The sequence below is a fragment of the Paralichthys olivaceus genome, chromosome 17 (assembly GCF_024713975.1).
Source record: "Paralichthys olivaceus isolate ysfri-2021 chromosome 17, ASM2471397v2, whole genome shotgun sequence".
Taxonomy (NCBI): Eukaryota; Metazoa; Chordata; class Actinopteri; order Pleuronectiformes; family Paralichthyidae; genus Paralichthys; species Paralichthys olivaceus.
This window is the reverse complement of record NC_091109.1, coordinates 11281267-11299969: the sequence shown is the minus strand read 5'-3', so window position 1 is coordinate 11299969 and position 18703 is coordinate 11281267. Positions and strand designations below refer to the sequence as shown.

Here is an 18703-nt window from a genome sequence, read left to right as displayed (position 1 = left end):
GAACAATATGTTGAAAAACGCCCTATTTCACAATGTTGAAGACAGTGAAGAAGAATTCCTGGATCCACCCCCTGACGAACAGATCAAAACAGAACCTCCTTGGCAGAGGTAGTGAAAGAGCCACAATCCTCACTTGTCTCATTTTCAAATATGTAATTTCCAAAAGACATTACAGGGCACTGTAGTTTTTGCAATGTGACTGAAACAGGAAGACACAGAGGAGTTTTGAGGGACTATTTTTAGTGGCGGATTAACACACATTCGCTGCTCAATTGAGTATGTGGGGCAGGATCACAGTGTGTGTTGGGCTGAAATAGACCCAGTGTGTGTTCATGATAACAAAGTGTAGCTCATCCATGTGTTCACAAGTTATAATATAGTTTTATTCGAGCCAAAATGTTCTCCTCTCTCCCTTCACCTGAATTTCACCCTCACCCCTGAAGGTGAGACACACACGAGTGAACGTCCACACGTGTTGTCTCGTGTGTTTCCCCTCTGACCAGACAGATTCTTTCAAAGACCTCTCCCTTCCTCTGGACGAGGAGCGATTTGGCAGCAGTTCTGTGATGCAGGCCGAGCGCCTTTTGAATTTTGCCTTTCCCCTGGAGTTCCACATCACTAAGTGAAGTATTGTCTTTATCGCTCTCACAGGACGTTATTAGGAGTCAAGCCACGACCTCCTGAGCAGCTGTTAGAAACCTGTCGGGCACAGAGATAAAAGCGATGGAGGGACAGGGAGGATGGGTCCTTATCATATTATTCACTGGGTCTTCTTGCAGTTCAACTAGTTTTAACATTGTAGAAGCTATGAGATGATACATTTATAAACTCTTGTCTTCTCTTGTTTCAGTTTTTTTGTTTTAAGCCATGAGGAACGAGCTGTCGATCGCACATGACTCAACGGTTTTGAATTCTTCTCGTTCAAACACAAACCTCAGAAATAAAACAGCTAAGTTTAATGATCAGAATGGAAAAAAATAAATTAAATGAGTCATGCAGGAAGGGAAAAAGCTAGATTTTCATTACTTGCCTTCAATTATGCATTTTATTTCGCTGGTGTGTTGTCACGCAGAGAAACTGTTAATGATTCTTAAAGCAACACAATCAAGGGAAATTATTATATCAAGGATTGAAACCACCCTGGATTTATTAATTGCAAAAAGTTCATATTGTATGTACAGAGAACAGCAGACAAAGCTCGTAATGATGCACTGTTGTAAAAATGGAAATTGCACTATGCTTACATATTAGTCATCTTTTACCACCATAATACTATACTGTGGATAATAAAAAAAACAATGAGGGATGGTCATAAAAATGTAATGAAACAATAATATATTTCTCATTTCTCCCAGGATAACATTTTTTTCTCTCTGAAACAATAACTTTATGGGAGGAATCTATGTGTCACAGAGTTTCCACACAAACATTAATTACACAACACAAATAATAAACACGTATTATGGGATATGATCACATTTGCATATGTGGAGGAATAAAGTCATTAGATGTTGCAGCCAGTTGAAGACGTCCCCCACTCACCCAGTCCATGATGACACATACACAACACCTCAGTTAAAACAGCTGCACCCCCCCCCCCCGAAACACAGGCTACATCCATTCCACTACGTTTTCATTTAAAACAGCCTTTTCAAACTAAAACGATCTCAGTCCACGCAAGCTGAACATGCACGTGCCAGTGTTTGCCGAATAACAGCCCGTCTCCCACACATGTAAACAGTTGTATCACACGTCAGCTTTTAGTAGAAACAACAGGGTCAGTAACGCTTGTAATTCATTATCCATGTTGTGTTCTTCACTGGCAGCTGAGGTTAATGCCGGTCGTTTTTTTCTTCCGCCTCACGAGTCAGCGAAGGCTACGTCTTGATCAAACAGACCCAAGTCTACGTCATTGTTTCCAAACATCTCCGCTTCTGCAAAATCCAAACTGAAACGCAATCCCCCAGTCTTTAAGTTAGTGTGGATGTCCCCTACATCAGAGGTGATGCATTTTCGAACAAAAAGCAGCAGCATGGATGTAGCCACAGCTAAACGTACACATTCACGTCCGTCCAAACAAACATGTTGGATCTGACAGTCAGATAAGCAGCCTTTTCTGTAACCTCCTGTTTGTGGAGCAGACTCAGAGGAATAGTTGTGATTACTCCATTGACTGAATCATCTGCAAGGTTAGGCCTCCCATCTCCTCTCCCTCCCACTCCTCTGCTCCACTCCCACTCAGCAGCCAAGTGGTTAATACGGCTGCCAAGACATATTCATTGACATATTGGAGCATCCAGTAACTGGCAGCGTTTACTGACACTTAAACACATGTCCACCTACATGAACACATACACACAAACACAGTGGAAAATTGGGAGCTGAGCAAACACACTGCTACTGTATTTTACTTGTAAGTGTGAGGAAGCACATACACAAACAATTTTTTTTCGGCACTTGTGCAAACCAAAGACCCTCCACCACAAAATTTCTATAATTTCTATCAAGTTTTATTTCCCTAATTATGATCTTTATCCTGAACCTGCTCGGATTCATTTGCTGTATAATAACCTGGTTACTATGACAACAGCATTCTCCATTCACCTGCCTCTAATCTGGCCTCTCTGATAAACCTGTTTTCATGAGTTGTGTAACTGAAGGGAAGCATTGCACCAAAACTCAATGTGAAAAAGTTGCCAGACTAATTAAACCCAATTTTGATAATTACCCCAAATGTGAACATTACCTTTGCTTTTCAGGACAATGTTTTCACATATGCAGAGTGTCACCACTCTGACAACTAATGCTCAAGTTCTTGTTCTTACAGGGACAGAAATACAGAAGCACACACACACAGGGTCGTACGTACACTCTCACCCACACTTTGAAAACTGAACCACACACTATTGATTGAACGATGAGTTCAATGGACATCATCGCGAATGGAAAAACAAAATCAGCTCCGTTGTATCCGGCCTGTGGATAGGCTGCCCCACACTGAGGCCTCCCACTGCAGAGCCCATGTGTGCCGCCCCCTCCCTTGTAAGCACCCTGATGAAATATTCAGTGAGAAACAGCTCAGACACCTATGGGTCCAACGAGGCTTCTGTTGCAGACAAGTCAGACTGGGGCCAGAGCCCTGCCAGAAAGGTCGCTGTTTCTTCCCCCTCACCGCACATGACAACAAACAAACACAAAAGGCTGTATTCATTTTTAATGAGGTACGTTAACTAATAACCCAGACCTGACCCCATTTATCCTGCTGGATTCCCTGGGTGGGTGGGGCAGAGATCTGAAGCTCGTGGTGGTGATGATATAAAGAGAGAGGAAAACAGAGATAAAGCAGCGAGCTGAGAGGAACAGAGGATTCAGGATTATCATATTAAACACGGGTTTTGGATCGGAAACCAAAAGGGACATCTCTCAGAACAGAGGGGGGTTGAGTGGTCATGGCCGAAGCCCAAGCTCTGAGTCCGCACTGTGTCACTACATGCCAACTCCTGCCAGCGCTTCCGCCCACATGCACATGTACAGTAGTGAAGTCCCCATGAACAGCAGTAATAAGCCTGATTCACACAAGCAGGATTTCCACTGGTTGAAAACATGCCTGGGCTGCGTCATGAGTTTGGAGTCATGATGTTTGGGTCAGACATTCGTCAGATGTGGTTGTGCAACCAGTTGTCCTGTTAGAGGGATGAGTCAGAGCTGCAGATCATGAGCCCAGACTTTGGTTTGGTGCCTAAAAAGGTGAACAATCAACGATCAATGGGTTAAAAGGCACTTATACACATATATGATCTGTATGGACAATAAAACATCTCAACTCATTGGATACAGCTAAAAAGGATTCTTAGAATAAAAAAAACATCTTTTTTTAAATATTAACATTTTGTATCAACAATCCCATGAAAGTCTCAGCATTATATATATATATAAAAATGATTTATTGCCCTCTTTGTGCTTTTCCCTGCTGATGCTTTCTAGAATCAGTCCTAATCTTCTCACTGCTGTTACTGTCTCAGGAGTAAAACTGCCTCCCTTTCTCCGAGCCCTGGAGTCTGCTGAGTTTGGCGAGCTGAGAAGGCGACGGTGGCACGTCCTGTCTGTAGGGGCCTTTGGATTTAGGTGGGAGCTGCACTGGGGTAGAGCCAGGGGTCTGAGTGTGGTCCCTGTTGTGGTCATAGGTGCTGCTGCCGTGTGGATCTTGTGCAGGAGGCGGCCTGGCCTTGCTGGCCTCCTGCTCTCTGCGTCTCTGCTCCTGCCTCAGCAGCTCCTGAGTCTCGAGGAGGACGCGGGCGTTGAAGCTGGATGTTCCCAGGTAGCCATTACGGGATCCCTGCACAACGGAGTATCGAGGGTTCTCCTTGGACATCGAAGATTTCTCAGGTGGCATGTACACCTTGTCCCGTGAATCCTGGGACGCCGTGCTGGGGTTCTTACGAGGCGGCCTAAACACACAGAGACAGGGAAAGAGTCAGTCTCCGTGTTGAGTGAGTCACCTTAAACAGCACCTGAATCTAAACGGAGAAGAGGAGGGCAGCAGTTAACTCCGCTCAGAAAAGATTGCTTTTTTTCCTGCTTTGCCCCTGGGTCAGCACTATTGAAGGGGATTTCAAAGGAAACTGCACTTCAGCAGAGAATGTGACCAATTTCCACATTTTGTGAGATTAAAAAGGGTTGTGGTAGCGGCACTGAGCTAAAATACTGAAAGCAACATGCTCGGAGAAAAGACAGATCTGTTATAGCCCGCCGCACACTGAATCCAGTGACATAAAGAGCCAGACATGAAAGAAGCAGGAAACAAATGGAGGGAACCTGAAACGCCCACAGGGCTATTAGTTCCACATTGTAAACAATCACAAATGTTAAACCATCGCGAAAATGGCTGCTCTTATTCATTGAACTCCTTTTTGGACATGCAGACGGGTGCACTTACAGCACAGACAGAGTGATGGCAGGCCTCATGGCATTGTCTGACTTCTACGCAACATCAGTCTGCCTGCCTGCCCTGGGACAAGGGGTCATCAAGATTTGTCCAAGGGCCAGAAAGGCTGTGCTTAAAATAACTATATAACTAAACGAAATAAAAATTGGTTAATTAATTTAATCTGAAATAACAAATTTATGCTTGAATATTTTCACTTTTTTTTTTTTACAAATCTTCTTAATCTTATAACAAAAGAAGGCACTTCACCGAGGAGTGATGATTTGAATCTGTAACTCGAGTAATTGCAGACTGCAGACCTGATTGAAAATGTTGCAGGAAGCGGGAAGAAGCTGTTTGTTGTTTGTCAGGCAAGAAAAAGCATCGCTCTCAAAGAGCCTGAAGCAGAAAGACATGAAAAACCTCTGCTATAAGGACGAATGATCTGGTAAATACAGATTTATCATGTCCGCTAAACCAGTTTGCCTTGTGTGCATTGAAACAATTACTGTTAAAAAAGGACACAATATCACAAAGAGTTTTTAAGCCCCTAAAACAGAGAAGTTTTAAAACGCGCTGCATTGTGGGTATGAATTCCGTCATTCAAATTCACTTCACGACTCGAATACCAGCGGTGAATGTAAAAGTGTAAAACTGGCACGCACTTGCCAAGTGTGCATGAATATCCAGTTGTAGGTGTGTTAGCACGAATGGGGATTATCACTGCTCTAGTTTTAAAAACACTTGTGTGGTCGGAGATCGTTGTTGATTGAAAATGCCATTTTCAAGCAGAACGTATTGATATGGATGCAGACATGAGCAGTCCGAGGCTCATCACAGAAACATTGGCACTATAAGAGCTGGATGTTTCGATGTCAGCGTAATTATTCACCAACTTTAACTGAACCAAGAAGTTCATCTCAGTCTGTCTGGTTCCTCACCAAACATAACAAACCATTTACCGCTGGGGAATTTTAAGGAGTGCATGGTCACTGTTCTGTAGGAAACTGTGAGCAGCATATCTATGGACAGGATAATTGCCCCTGTTAAGCAAATACCTCTGTCTGCTTCAAGTACCTCCGGCTAGTACCACGTCAGGCAACACCCGGGGACTTGGCTACAGATGAGTCCGTTGACCACACTGACATTTCCCAGTTGTCTCTTTTTGTGTAAATTTTAATGGATGAGATTTTAAAAGAGAGCTGTTGGCTTGATCCAGCGGCAAGATATCACCGCTGGTGATATTTTCTTTGGAAAACTGGAAGTGTTAGTTAAAAACGAATGACTTGTTATCAGACAAAGTCAACTCCAATCGTCACAGATGGTGATCCTGCCATGGTCGGCAAAAGCAGGGGTCCGGAGCACAGAGTTAAGAATCGTCTCGTTAACCAAAGCTTGCTGCATGTCAGACTTAGTGGGGTTAATTTAAGAGGTTAATAATAGAAATAATTAACCTCAGCAGAGGATATTCAAGTGTGCAGCATCGACTGTTCAGCCAATATGTGCCTGAATCTTAAGCTCCTCACGATGACCTCTCATTCCACGATGACGCAGCTGGCTGAATAAGAGCGAGGCCTCGGAGGGCTTCATGGACGTCAGGGATGAAGTTATGGATTTTTTTTGGAGCAAAGAAATTCAAAATGAGCAGCTGAGCACCTGCGCATTGTGCAAGTTAGAGAATACATGTACAGTGCTGCATTTTGAGCAGACATTTTCCCATTTGAATTCAATTAATCAAAATGCAGGAATGCAGCAGACCCATTGGTGTCTTCTGCCTTGAGGTTTCGAGTTTGGCTTTTCGTTTTTTGAAACCAGAAAAAAAACATATTTGGAGCTGAAGGACACAACACAGCACCTTCCCCTGCAACTTGCCCCAATGCATATCATGCTCTCTCGTCTATTTGACTCTAAATGGAACTTTAATTTATTAAATTAACATCACGCTACACTGAAACAGAGTTGGATTTCACTTTCCAGTCTACGTCCGTTTTTATATCAAGTGTACAGGAGAGACAAAGATAATAGGTGCTCTCCATGGCGATGGAAGCTTGACAACTTGTTTTGGCTACGGCACACTGAAGACACTGTCTGTGTGTGTGCTCACCAGGTCAACTTTGACGAAAACTACTGGGAAGCATGAGAGAGACTCACTGTGAAACTAATCTATGGAGGTCTGTTTGTGAAAAGGCAGCTGTCAGGCCTGCAGTGTTCAGAAACTTTTGTCCAGGTGAAAATGTAATCTGTCTGTATTGTGATTTTCTTGACAACAGCTCCTTCAAATGATTTAAAACTAGGTTTGTTTTTAGTGTGAATTGTCACATGGGTCAAACTTCAGCATGACGGACACTGCACTTCATCCAAATGTGTTTCCTCCTCAGGATTTTGTTCATGGGATTCATTATCAAATGGCATGGTCTACTTAAAGTTTTATTTGATGTGCAGATGTCTCACAGGAAGCCGCAGTGAACTGTTCCATTCAACTGACTTTTAAAAGCAACGTTTTTGGCAACTAAGTCCTGTCTCTTTAATTTATTTATCTTCCAAGCATGTTGTCACACAAGGCTGGAATTCACTCTGATCTTTTGATTTTTTAAGAGCTGTTAATTAAATCAGTTCCTTCTTTTTCTTTTAGTTTGGGTCGTTATTATGAGTCACGATTATGGTGCATGTGAATGAAATGTTAAATAAGAGCATCTGAGAAAATAAAACAAAAAGTAAAAATCAAGCATGAGAAGAATGTTATAGTAGACAATGTAAAAACAATAAAACTAAATGATACACCAGAGCTTGTGGAAAATATAAAGAAAATGTTAACTACAAGCAGATGCAAAATATAAAACTAAACGTTACATAAAATAATGTAAAATAAATAATAAAACAAAACATCAAAAATGTCAGGACGATCTAAGATTTCACATATTGTCTCTTGTACAAAAAACGAACCCACATGCTCCACTTCTCAGAAACTGGATAGCCGTCATTGGCAACTGCCAGTTTTTGAGCTACAGTGTTAATGTTGTTCCTCCAGTTTTAGGATCCATTAAGGCCGACCTGTGACAGTGTCCTCTGCGTCAAGGGTGCTAAAAGAAATCCCATTCACACCTCACTGCTCCACTGTGCGCTCAAGAAGCTTTTGAGTTCACGATGCACAAGGCAGCAGATGGAGGCAGGGGCCCGGCATTGCTTTTAGACCAAAACACCTGCATCTCTTATCTGACCGAGTCTCACTCCAGAGACGCTGAGGGGAACAAAAGACAGAAGAGGCTTCTTACGGTGAAATTCTTTGAAACTGAAACTTTAAAATTGTACAAACGGTGATTGCAGCAGAGTTTTACAGAAAAAAACCTCAATGGAAATAACAATTAAGATGATTCAGACCCAGACGATGTCCCGCTGACCCCCGACCAAGACTCAGTCTGGAAAGGGGCTAGGGAAACGATTTACAATGGCCTCCAGATGTTAAAACTATATGATTTTTTTATTTCACATCTCTATCTACTTCAGAAGTTTTTGTGAAAGATGACAAATCTGACAGCTCTTCAGAAAACCCTCAGGTTTTAGAACATATAGGATTTACAATGCGTTTCTATTTGGCACCATAGGTCTGAATGCAGGCAATGCATGATTCATTTGCATAGCGCAAAAATTGTCTCCATTTTCTTTTTTTTTGATACTTCAACAATTCCCCTTTACACATTTTCTCTTTTTATCTAGTTTTTATCTCTCCACAGTCGCCAACCTGCTTCCTCAATGTGGGAACACTTTCTGTAGAATCTTCAAGGTCTTGACCTTACTATGAAAAGTGTTTAAAAGATAATGTATGTTATGATTTGGTGCAATACAAATACAAGTGGATTGAACTATGTGGAGGTAGCAGGGAGAGCACCTTCACCTGGACCAGAGGATCAATCAGTGCAGGTGAGGGCCGTTAGCTGATTGAGCCTCTGGTACAAGAGGCGGCTGAGCTGCCTCAGAAACACAAGCTGGAAAGAGACAGAGACTGAGCTGCAAAGCTGAGACGCCAGCTGCTATAGATGGCAAGCTATAAGTTGAGTTTTGTAGATTTATGTTTGCTGTGTGGATCGAACCAAATCATGCTGAAACCTGAACTGTTTGTCTCTGGCTGCTGTGGTGAGAACCCAGTGGCGTGGTCAACTGCCACCGACTAATAGAAGGCCTTGTGACTGAAAGGGAAGACCAATGTGTATGCAATTATCTACTGTACACGTGTTGCACAAATACATTAGGGTTGTTACACTTTGTGTGTGTGTGTGTGCGCATGAGGGTTATTGGGAGAGGGGCAGCTGTAGGGCCAGACTGCAGAGAGAGCCCCACCACATGCTCCATATCTGGGTTTCGCTGTCTGGGCGAGCCGCCACACGTTTACACCCCAGTTTGGCGTACAGCAGCCAGCGCCACTCACGAGGGAGCCGCTCATTTAGATACGCTGGATGACTGTTGCACAGGACTGCGATCTGCACTTCCACAGTGAACTTTGAGATTTAAAGTAGATAAGAGAAGAAGGGGGATTCAAGGGGAAATTCTATGGCGGCAATGAGGAAAGAGCAGAAATGGCATTGTTCCACAGGAATGTAACTGTGATTGATGCGTCAGGGGAGCTAGTTCTCTTATCACCTCCACTCCTGCGCCAGAATATGTCACAAAGTAGATTAGTTACATTTACAGAGGGAGAGAATGGGAAAATACATCATGCCAAAGAGTGGGGTAAATTTAGAATGACAGAACATAACAAACAAAGCCAGGAAGTTGGCTCGCAGAGAAATTTTGTGGCTGCTGTGTTTCTTTAAAACAGCTGGGAAGAATCAGAGTTTATGAGATGGGGGAGAAAGCATGCACACACACACACACATGCTCAGATACAATTTGATTAGAGGAAAAAACCAAATGCATGCAATGGGCAATGGAAAAATCATTTCGATATTATACAAATAAATTGTTAACAAACCTGGAATAATGTTTTCTTTACCAGCGTGGAACAATTTTGTTTTGGCTGAGGAATGCAAGAGCTGCACAGGGATACGCGAGAAATCCTGGCAGTTGGGGCCACAGTTAAGAGCCTTATCTTGACCACATTTGTGCGTGTGTGTGTGTGTGCTAGCGCTTCTCTTTCAGGCTAATCAGCGGTCTCTCTTTCCTACTAACACACTCATTCCTCTCCCAGCCCCTCTCGCCATCCGCTGCCTGTCTCCGCTAATCCTGCTCCAACAACAAGCCTTCATTAGTGCTCTTCCAGTCCTCACATCCCAGACAGCCAGCTAAGCCTGGCCGTCATCAGATAACCAGCCACCATGGCTTCTTCTGGAAGCTCTTTGGGAAGAAGATTTTTTTCTGAGTGTGTGAATGTTGGTGTTGTTGTTGGTGATGGTGGGGGGTCCCATTTTGGCTGAACGGCTCACTGGTTAGGCTTCCTGTTTTGGAAGAGAACGACAGGATGAAGGGGTTCCAAAAGAGAGGTGGTTGGAGTTTTTAGAGAACTGTGGTTATTAATCTGCGGATGTGGACTTCAGCTCTTAAATGAGCAGCCTGGTTAGACACAAGATCTATAAAGCCTTAGCCAGGGTCAAATGTCAAGCCGGAGCTCATGCGAGTCCTCGCTAAAAGACGCTATGAGATTATGAGAGGAATGTTTATCAAAGGCCACCCTCTCCCCAGCTTTTTGGTCAGCCAGACGAACTTTCCCAAGAGAAGCGACCCGCGGGGAGGGGAGGGCTAGAGGCAACTGTCACATCACATGAGATGCCAGCAGATAACACCTATGAAGGGAATGCATGGATCGGTCTGGCTCATACAGACCACATTGATTATGGGTCCATGTGGATCACAAATCCATAGCTTTAGACAGGAACATGCTTTAATCGACCCGACTGTGACTGTTCAGAGAGCAGAGCAGCTAAGAAGAAGTGACTGCTGTTAGTGGAGGGAAAGATTGAAATCACGGGGGAACAGACTCACTCTGGCCAAGAGAATGAAAAGACCACACACGTGTGCTGTATATACACACATTAAGTGTCCTCTCTTTGTTTAAACTGGCAAAGCACCCAGCTTAAATACATATGACTTCACTTAAGAACATACTGTATATTTCATAACACAAAAAACTAACACTGGACTTTTTTCAGTGCAGAAATGTTTAATGGGAAAAGGAAATGTTCTTTTTATCACGAACATTAAATCCCTTTGTTTGTCAGTCAAAGTATAAAATCTACGGCTTCCCCTTGAAAGTCGAAGATTCTAATCAAAAGTTGGAGACCCCTCAGTCTATTCTTTTGAGCCAAGCATAGTTTTTCATAGTTTTTGCTACTTCATGAGGACATTTCTGTCCCCAGACGTCCACTGCAGGGTGAGCGCTATTCACTTTCACGCTGCTCTCTTAGGTAAAATCATTCCACGACGTCAAGTCATCCTTTCCGCTTGGTGAAGATGTCTGAGTCTGGACCCAGGGTCAGTCTGAGAGAGACGGAGGAAGCTGCCCAGTCAGGCTCTGAGATAACTTTATTTTCTACCTTCTGCTAAGAGGTGGTGGATTTATAGCTCACAACTCCACACACTATAGTGTCTCGCTCGTTCTATAAAGCATTGCTTGTTGTTGATTCAATGAATATTCATATTGAACTGCCTCATGTGATTTGACTGACACATTTTCCAGCCCTAAAAGAATCTCCGCGACTTTCTCTTTAAACATGTAAAGCTTGAAATATGGAGATGTTTCACCAGCAGTGGTTCGTTTTGCAATTTGCATCAACTAAAGTGCTTCAGAGGATCGTTACAGACACTTTGCAGAGCGATGGCAGGAAATGCAAATACTGCTGCTAAACTCCTTCTCCCCCGCAAGGCCCCCTGATGTAAGATATGGGATATAAGCTTTCTTGGCATCTATTTGACAAATATGCAAAAGAATCAAAACAGGAAGATGGAGATGATAAAGAGCAACAGTTGTAGCTCTAAAATCATCAAGCTGTGTTAAGGCGAGGTAGTTCCAATAGAAAATCCCTTTTAAAAACAGGATTTTAGAGCTGATGATCATAAAGGGAGTGTTGGAGAGAGGGGGGGGGGGGATGCCTGTGACAAAGTCATCACTTCCTCAGGGTCAACTTTGACTTAATGAAGTTTGAGTCAAATAAATCCAAGCAATCACATTAAATGATTTAATTCAAGAGTTTTGCTGAGAATAATTTAAATGAGTTGAAAGTGGCTTTGTGGCGACTGACTTTGTAGCCAAAGACGTACGATAAAGCACGTGTCCAGGAAACAAAAGGGGTAAAGGCCCACATATGAGGAAACGAAACTGATGGAAATCGAAAAGTCAAATGAAGAGGTCGAGAAAGGGCAAGGAGAACGTGATAAGTCAAAGACTGGGCAGGGAGAGAGAGAAATGGAGGCAGACAGGCAGGAGGTGACAAGGAGACAGAGGAGGAAGGATGTCTCACCGCGGCAGGGAGCTGTACTGTCTCTGCGTCTGTTGGAAACCGTCTCTGTCCTCTTGCTGCTCTTTCTGAGTCTCCACTGTTGCAGAATGACGTCCGCTCTGCGTCTCTGTCCCATTGCTCACCTGCAACGTCAAATCAAACAAGACAATGCACAAGTAAGAAACAAAGAGACATAAAGTCAAACATTTCATTCTGTGGACGCACTCATTATGCCCAAACCATAGCAGGCTTGTTTGCACACTCATACACACACAGTCTTAAATGGTGGAATACATGTCCCCTGGCACAGCAGGTGGTTTGACAGTGTGAGGCCTCCTGTTGTTTCTGGCTGCCCTCAGGGAACAGGTTGTTAGTGGCTGTGAATCCATGATGACAATGACACTGAGAAAAGCACCTGAGCTGGTCGAGGAAAACTGCTCGTAATCCTGTTAAAGGCCTAATTTATAGAGAGTTATTATCATTCCATCAATTATAAATCCTCGGTTTATTAGAATGCCAGACAACACACTTTGGACTTAAATTCTTAATGGCGAAGTTGAATCTTTCAATACTGTCAAAGAGTCATAAATAACGAACATTTGAAAAATGGGAAAAAACCTTGAAAAAAGTGTGGCTGACTTTGAAAACTGCAGGACTTGGATTATCATGCCATGCTAATGCAAGTGTTCATATCACAAATCCTGTATTTGCAAGAAGGCTCCAGGTTAAAATCCTGGTGAGGCCGGGGGTCTTTCTGTGGGGGGTTTGCATGTTCTCCCCATATTTGCCTGGGTTTTCTCCAGATACTAAAAAAACATGCAGACTGCAGTAAGACCCCCCCCCCGATTAATCATTACTGTGCACCACAATCAAACTATGAGCTGTTCTGTTCTGTTGAAATGAAAAGAAGCAAGCAGCATTGTTGTTTCTCAGAAGGAAATGGGTGCGAAGAAAAGCAGCTGTCAAAGCAAAATTTAAATGAATGTAATCTATCTCTTACTCAACACATATGCACCAGTACGCACCACTGCAGTACTGACGACATAAACTAAAGATGAGTATAACCAGAATCTGAGTGGGATGTGACTCGACTACACATCACAGGCACTAGCATCTGTGTGTGTGTTTGTGCGTTTGTTATCTGATGGTCGGCTTGGTTGACATGGAGATATCATCTCCCTCAACGCAGTGAACTGCTAACGAGCTGCCTGATGAAAGAACATGACAAGCCAATTAAATGGAGGCGAGCTGAGGAGGTGTCGTGAGTGTGGCTTGACTAAGCGTCAGTTTTTAAGGCTCGAGCGGTAATGCGGTTGGCAGGTGGGGGGTGTGGATGGTTTCTCTGGTATAAATTTCTGCTTGTGTAAATATTATGTAATATTGTTTTACTATTTTACTGGTCAGCTGAGTTTTGACAACTTTTGAAAAGTGTTTTGAATCTTTGTACATTGTGAAAACTTTGTGTTACTATGTGTTTGTAGGGCAGAAGAAGGGTAATGGCGGATGTTAGAATGGATTGATGGGGTAGAGGTGTGGGCGTATGAAAAGGCTGTCAGCCAAAGTGTCTTTGGAAACATCTTGTGTTGTTGAAATGGCTGTTTTCCTCCTCTCACGGACAGCTGTAATAACAGTGCAATTACATTTCACTCAGCGTCAATAGCAAGTCCTTTCTCAAGCCCTCCAAGACTTAAAAACATAATAGTATTCCATGTGGGTGAAGTGAATTGGACTCATATGTTTCAGGTTTCTGCAGCAACAACACGTTTCCCCCCCAGTTCAGAGAGTGTGGCGCACGTAAAAATCTGATGAGGCGGAAGGCAATTGGAGAAATAGTTTTACAGCGGCCAAATGCGGAGGTGAGAAAATAAATTAGTCACGAACGGTAAAAGTTTTTTTTAAATGTGATCTGAAAACCAAGTGCTGAGGAGTCCAGGGGGGGAAGCGCTTGATGCTCCGGTGGAGGTGGGTGACACCATGCCAAAGAGAAATGCATGAGAAATATCCAGGAGAGAAAATCAGTCAGTGTAATGGTATTATCCAGGGAAGCAGAATCCGATTATTCCATGTTAGGCCTGGAATACAAGGCCACATAAAACATGACATTTGGTGAAATCAAATCAAAGTGACGTCCGTGTTCGTTTTTATCCAATAACGTGAAAAATGATGTCTATACAGCACGCTTTTATCCCCCCCCCTTGTTTCCTTGCTGGTGTCACCGGCGACGCAGGAAGAGAAAGAAAAAAAAAGTCTCCACCTGTTAAAACATGGGAGCATTCACAGACGGTGAGCCAGGAGGGGACATAATTATGAAAATTATTTGCAGCTATCAAAAATCCAGGACCGGGAAAGCAGCTGGGGGGGGGGGGGGCTGAGCTTAGAAAAGTTCAAAACATAAGCGGCCAAGGTGAGAAATGTCTTCGCTCTGACCTTTTAGATATCAAACCAGGTTGCTGTGATGGGTCAGCACTGGTTTTACCGCCCTCATGATGCTGTTTGTAGGCCACCACAGAGGAACAGTTTTTTTTTTTTAAATAGAGCAGCCGTGCTTTTTACAAACAGACATATGGAAGACATTTATGTTGCTAATGGGCAGAGAGAAGAAAGTGAGAGAATGTTAGTGAAAACACCACGTCCTGACTAAGGCCCAGCTGGATAATGATTCTCTCTTAAAATCTTTGTTTCGGCCCAATTCTGCCAATTTATTATGAGCAAGCCCCGTCCATTTGTGGTTGCGAGGGTGTGTAGCTCTGGGCAGAGAATCCATCTGAGAGCAGGCAGTGTGGTCTGCCGTTCCCTGGTCTCCGGCCCAGGAAAGTGAGCTGAATTGGTTGTTGGACTGGCTATCTCCACATCACTGAGGGACTCACACAACACAGCACGGCACAACAAAATGTTGTGGTCTCATTTTTTGCAGGGGAGATATCTGTGTGGATGAATGTGTGAGGTAAAAATGCTTCTCCCTCTGTTATCTCTCTTATCTGTTAACACAGTTTTGTATCGCTTATAAATCGGTTAAAACTGCTGGATGTGCTTTGCTGGATGTGTTTGCATGTGTACATATATGTGCGCTTGCGACTGAAGGTGTGTTTTTCTCTGTGATTTGGCAGCAGGGCTGAACAGTGCAACATATTTTCGAAATGTTTTTTCACAACTCACTGTAACATATGAGGTGTTAAAAATGTTTTGGCAAGACCAGCTCATGGCAGGAGCAGTCAGGAGATCAGTGCACCACCACACCTGCTACTTGCACAACACTGACCAGCACTTATCTTTAATTTACTCCTGCAGCCTTCACAGATAGTAAACTAGAGGAAGCCTGACAGAAGTTTGACTGAAATCACGAAAATGAACGAAAGTAGCAGAATAATACAATTGTGCAAAATGAGTTTTTTTGATTGAGATGGTTAAAAAAGGACAATGACACCGTGTATTAGTCTGAGATGCACATCTGATCCAGTGATATGAAAAATAACCCCCCCCAGAGATCAAGAGAGTAACAACACTGCTGGTTTTTACACATCATGGTCCAGACAATTATTTTTACTGTATCTGCAAAAAATGTGTCCCTGTTTCAGTCTTGTAAGTACATTCCAGACAAATTAAAGCTAGGGTTGGTACTCATGGAAAAACTAGCAAGAGCAAGCAACAGTTACAGCAACATGTACAGCCCACCCCTCTCATTAGCACTCTTATCAAACTACGCCCACCAGAACATGTGAAAGCACAGTTTGTGACTCATTCACTGACTCTGGCTATCGTCTCTGCTTCAGCTGTGTATGTCTTTTTGGCTTGTGATGACTCAGGTCATGTGTGGTCAGAACATAAGCAGGGTGTGGCGGACCAATGGTAAAAAGTGTTTCAACAACTCATCAACCTTACGTTTATTTTAAAACATCTTTAAATTAAAGTGCTTTGTGCTAAATCTCTCGAGCTCTGTGCCACCTCTTGAAAAGCTGTCCACTTGTGATCGGATCAACTGAGACAGATGTTGATACCAGGTCTGATCAGGGCCCTGTTCAGACCTGGTGGGGCCTAGTGACAGATCTCAAATGCGTCAGTGTCTTGGTGAGTTCGCACCTGTACTAGAACAGTTCACTTGTTATTAGATCAGTGAGGATGGATTGATACAGCTCGAACAGCAGCTAGTGTCTCACAAGACCTTACATGTATTATGTTACTGCTCGCAGCCAGGAGCTCACACTAATTCAAACCTTTTGCCCCTTTGGGAAGTCAAGTGACTGCGGCTAAAAGTGGCTTATTCTCCACATGATCACATAGGCAAGATTACACAAGCACAACAAAACAACCACCAACATAAAAGCACCACATTCAGAGTGACCGGGGATTGTGCAAACATAATAAATGCTTGTAGACACACGTATCCTGGTAGCAGGAGATAGAGCGATAATAAATTCAAAGGAATTCAAATAAATAAGGGCTTTACGAGCTGCTGTTGGTGTGTTTGATCCAAGGTACCAGCATGGCACTCCCACTCGTCTGTGTGGTCATGCTCGCCCGGTCCTCCAACCCAACAGCACAAATTGATTTTATTGCCTCAGTCAGAGAGTGAGAGAGAAAAAGCCAACTCTTTGGAAAAATACATCGCGTTTTATGATGAACATCTGGAAATCCCCGCTCACAGAGCAGCAGTTAGGGAGGGAGAGAAAACATGCCAGCTCTAATTGTGTACTTGGGGGCGACATGATAGACAGGGCTTCCTGTGTCCCACTCATTATTCCATTAAGGAGGAGCCCGGGCTCGAAAGCTGACCCCAGCATTGTCATTACAGGCGTTCACAGCGAACATACCTGAGCTCAGTCTCCAACACCCCAGGGACAAGCCATTGAAATATCCAGATTTTTTGGTTTAACCAAAAGTGAAACATTTTTAAAGGGGAATCTGAAGATGGTGACCATTAAAGTGAATCAAAATATTACTTTTTTGATTAAAAAGTTACTTCTTCAGAACCCGGAAACAATTATTTAACCACCAGTCCATTAAGTAGCTGTTTTGCAGCTCTCCAGCTTTATGAGCTCTGCCAAGGAGGTTATGTTTTCACCTGCTACAGTTTCAATGTTGACGCCACAATATCAACTGATCATCACATGATGATCAATACTTTTCTTCAATGATTCAAATCTTTCTTCAGGGCAGCGTGTATTCATCACTCCTGCTCGCTCTAGCTGACACTCGGACACACACCAACACACACAAAAACAATGTTATCTGACATATGTGTAAACTCAGGTAAAAACAACAGAATTTGTAAATTTAGAGCTGGAGAGTTGGTGGCACCCTCGGTTTGGCTCAATTTGGCCCGATTTGGTTAGCGCAGTGCGCAGCAGAGGAGCAGTAAATTACTGACAGACCCAGTAAAAATATAACTGTTTTACAGTCCAAACATGTATGAAAAGACCCCAAATGATCACTGTAAGTGGACTTAGTGGAGCTGTGCATAGCTCCCTGGGTATCTGCCCCGGACTTGGTGGCGCTGTGGCCGGGCTGTGCCCCTTCTTCCTTGGGCTGCGGAGCTGTCCGTGGTCCCTGTGTCTGTAGCCAGGTGGAATTTTGAAAAATAAAACATGTTGTTGGAATGGAAATAATGCATTTCATTTTTTTCAGTGTCTACTGAAGGCTACTCACTGTGTGGGGTCTTACGGGGTCTATATTAGCAGCGAACCCAAAGCAGAAAGACTTTAACCCAATATGAATGCATTAGTTTATTAATTGCAAGTCATATCGTTATCGCAATATTCAACGTTATTGCATGTGTTTGTTTTGGAGAGAAAAACACTGAACAAATAATAAAACGTTAATGTCTTAAAATGCTTCAGACTGCTGCTTTGTTGGCTTGTACTTTATTTTTGTGGGGAGGCCACACCAAGGTCACCTTCAGTGCAGGGACGACTTGTGCAAAAGTGCAGATCTACAAATATTGATGTGGAAGACATTTAACTTCTGTCAGGAGCATCTCGCCCTAAACACTTTTTATTGAATTTACCAAAACTGGAGGTCACATGTATATTATCACATATATATATATATTTTTGTCATAAAGGACAACAATTTGCAATAAGAAAGACTGACATCATATTCTGCACAAAACATATCTGCAATAGGTAAGAAGACAAAACAGCTCCAAGGTTTTAAGAGTTGCTCAAAACTCTTTCTAAAAATGCTAGTGTCATAAATGCCTCCACCTACACTTATGAAAACAACATTTGAAAAGTTTTCCCTCTCATAATGACTCTAAAAATATACAGTTAAGAAAGAGATCATAGGTGAAGAATAGTCTCTGATGTATTCTTATCTCTTCTTCCTGCTTTTACACGTACTGCATCTGTATCATCCT

The 18703-nt window shown here is 43.0% G+C and overlaps 1 protein-coding gene across 5 annotated transcripts in view; it reads right to left on the bottom strand.

The window, feature by feature from the left end:
• Positions 1–1114: 1114 nt before the first annotated feature.
• Positions 1115–18703, bottom strand: part of LOC109629692 (partitioning defective 3 homolog) — a 323260-nt gene continuing 305671 nt past the window's right edge. For all 5 annotated transcript variants that reach the window (XM_069512787.1, XM_069512786.1, XM_020087499.2 and 2 more), the window contains 2 exons: positions 12373–12494; positions 1115–4448 (listed from right to left, as the gene is read on the bottom strand). In XM_069512787.1, coding sequence (XP_069368888.1) covers positions 4019–4448; positions 12373–12494 — 552 coding nt within the window. In that variant the 3' untranslated portion in view covers positions 1115–4018. The remainder of the gene's footprint in view (positions 4449–12372; positions 12495–18703) is intronic.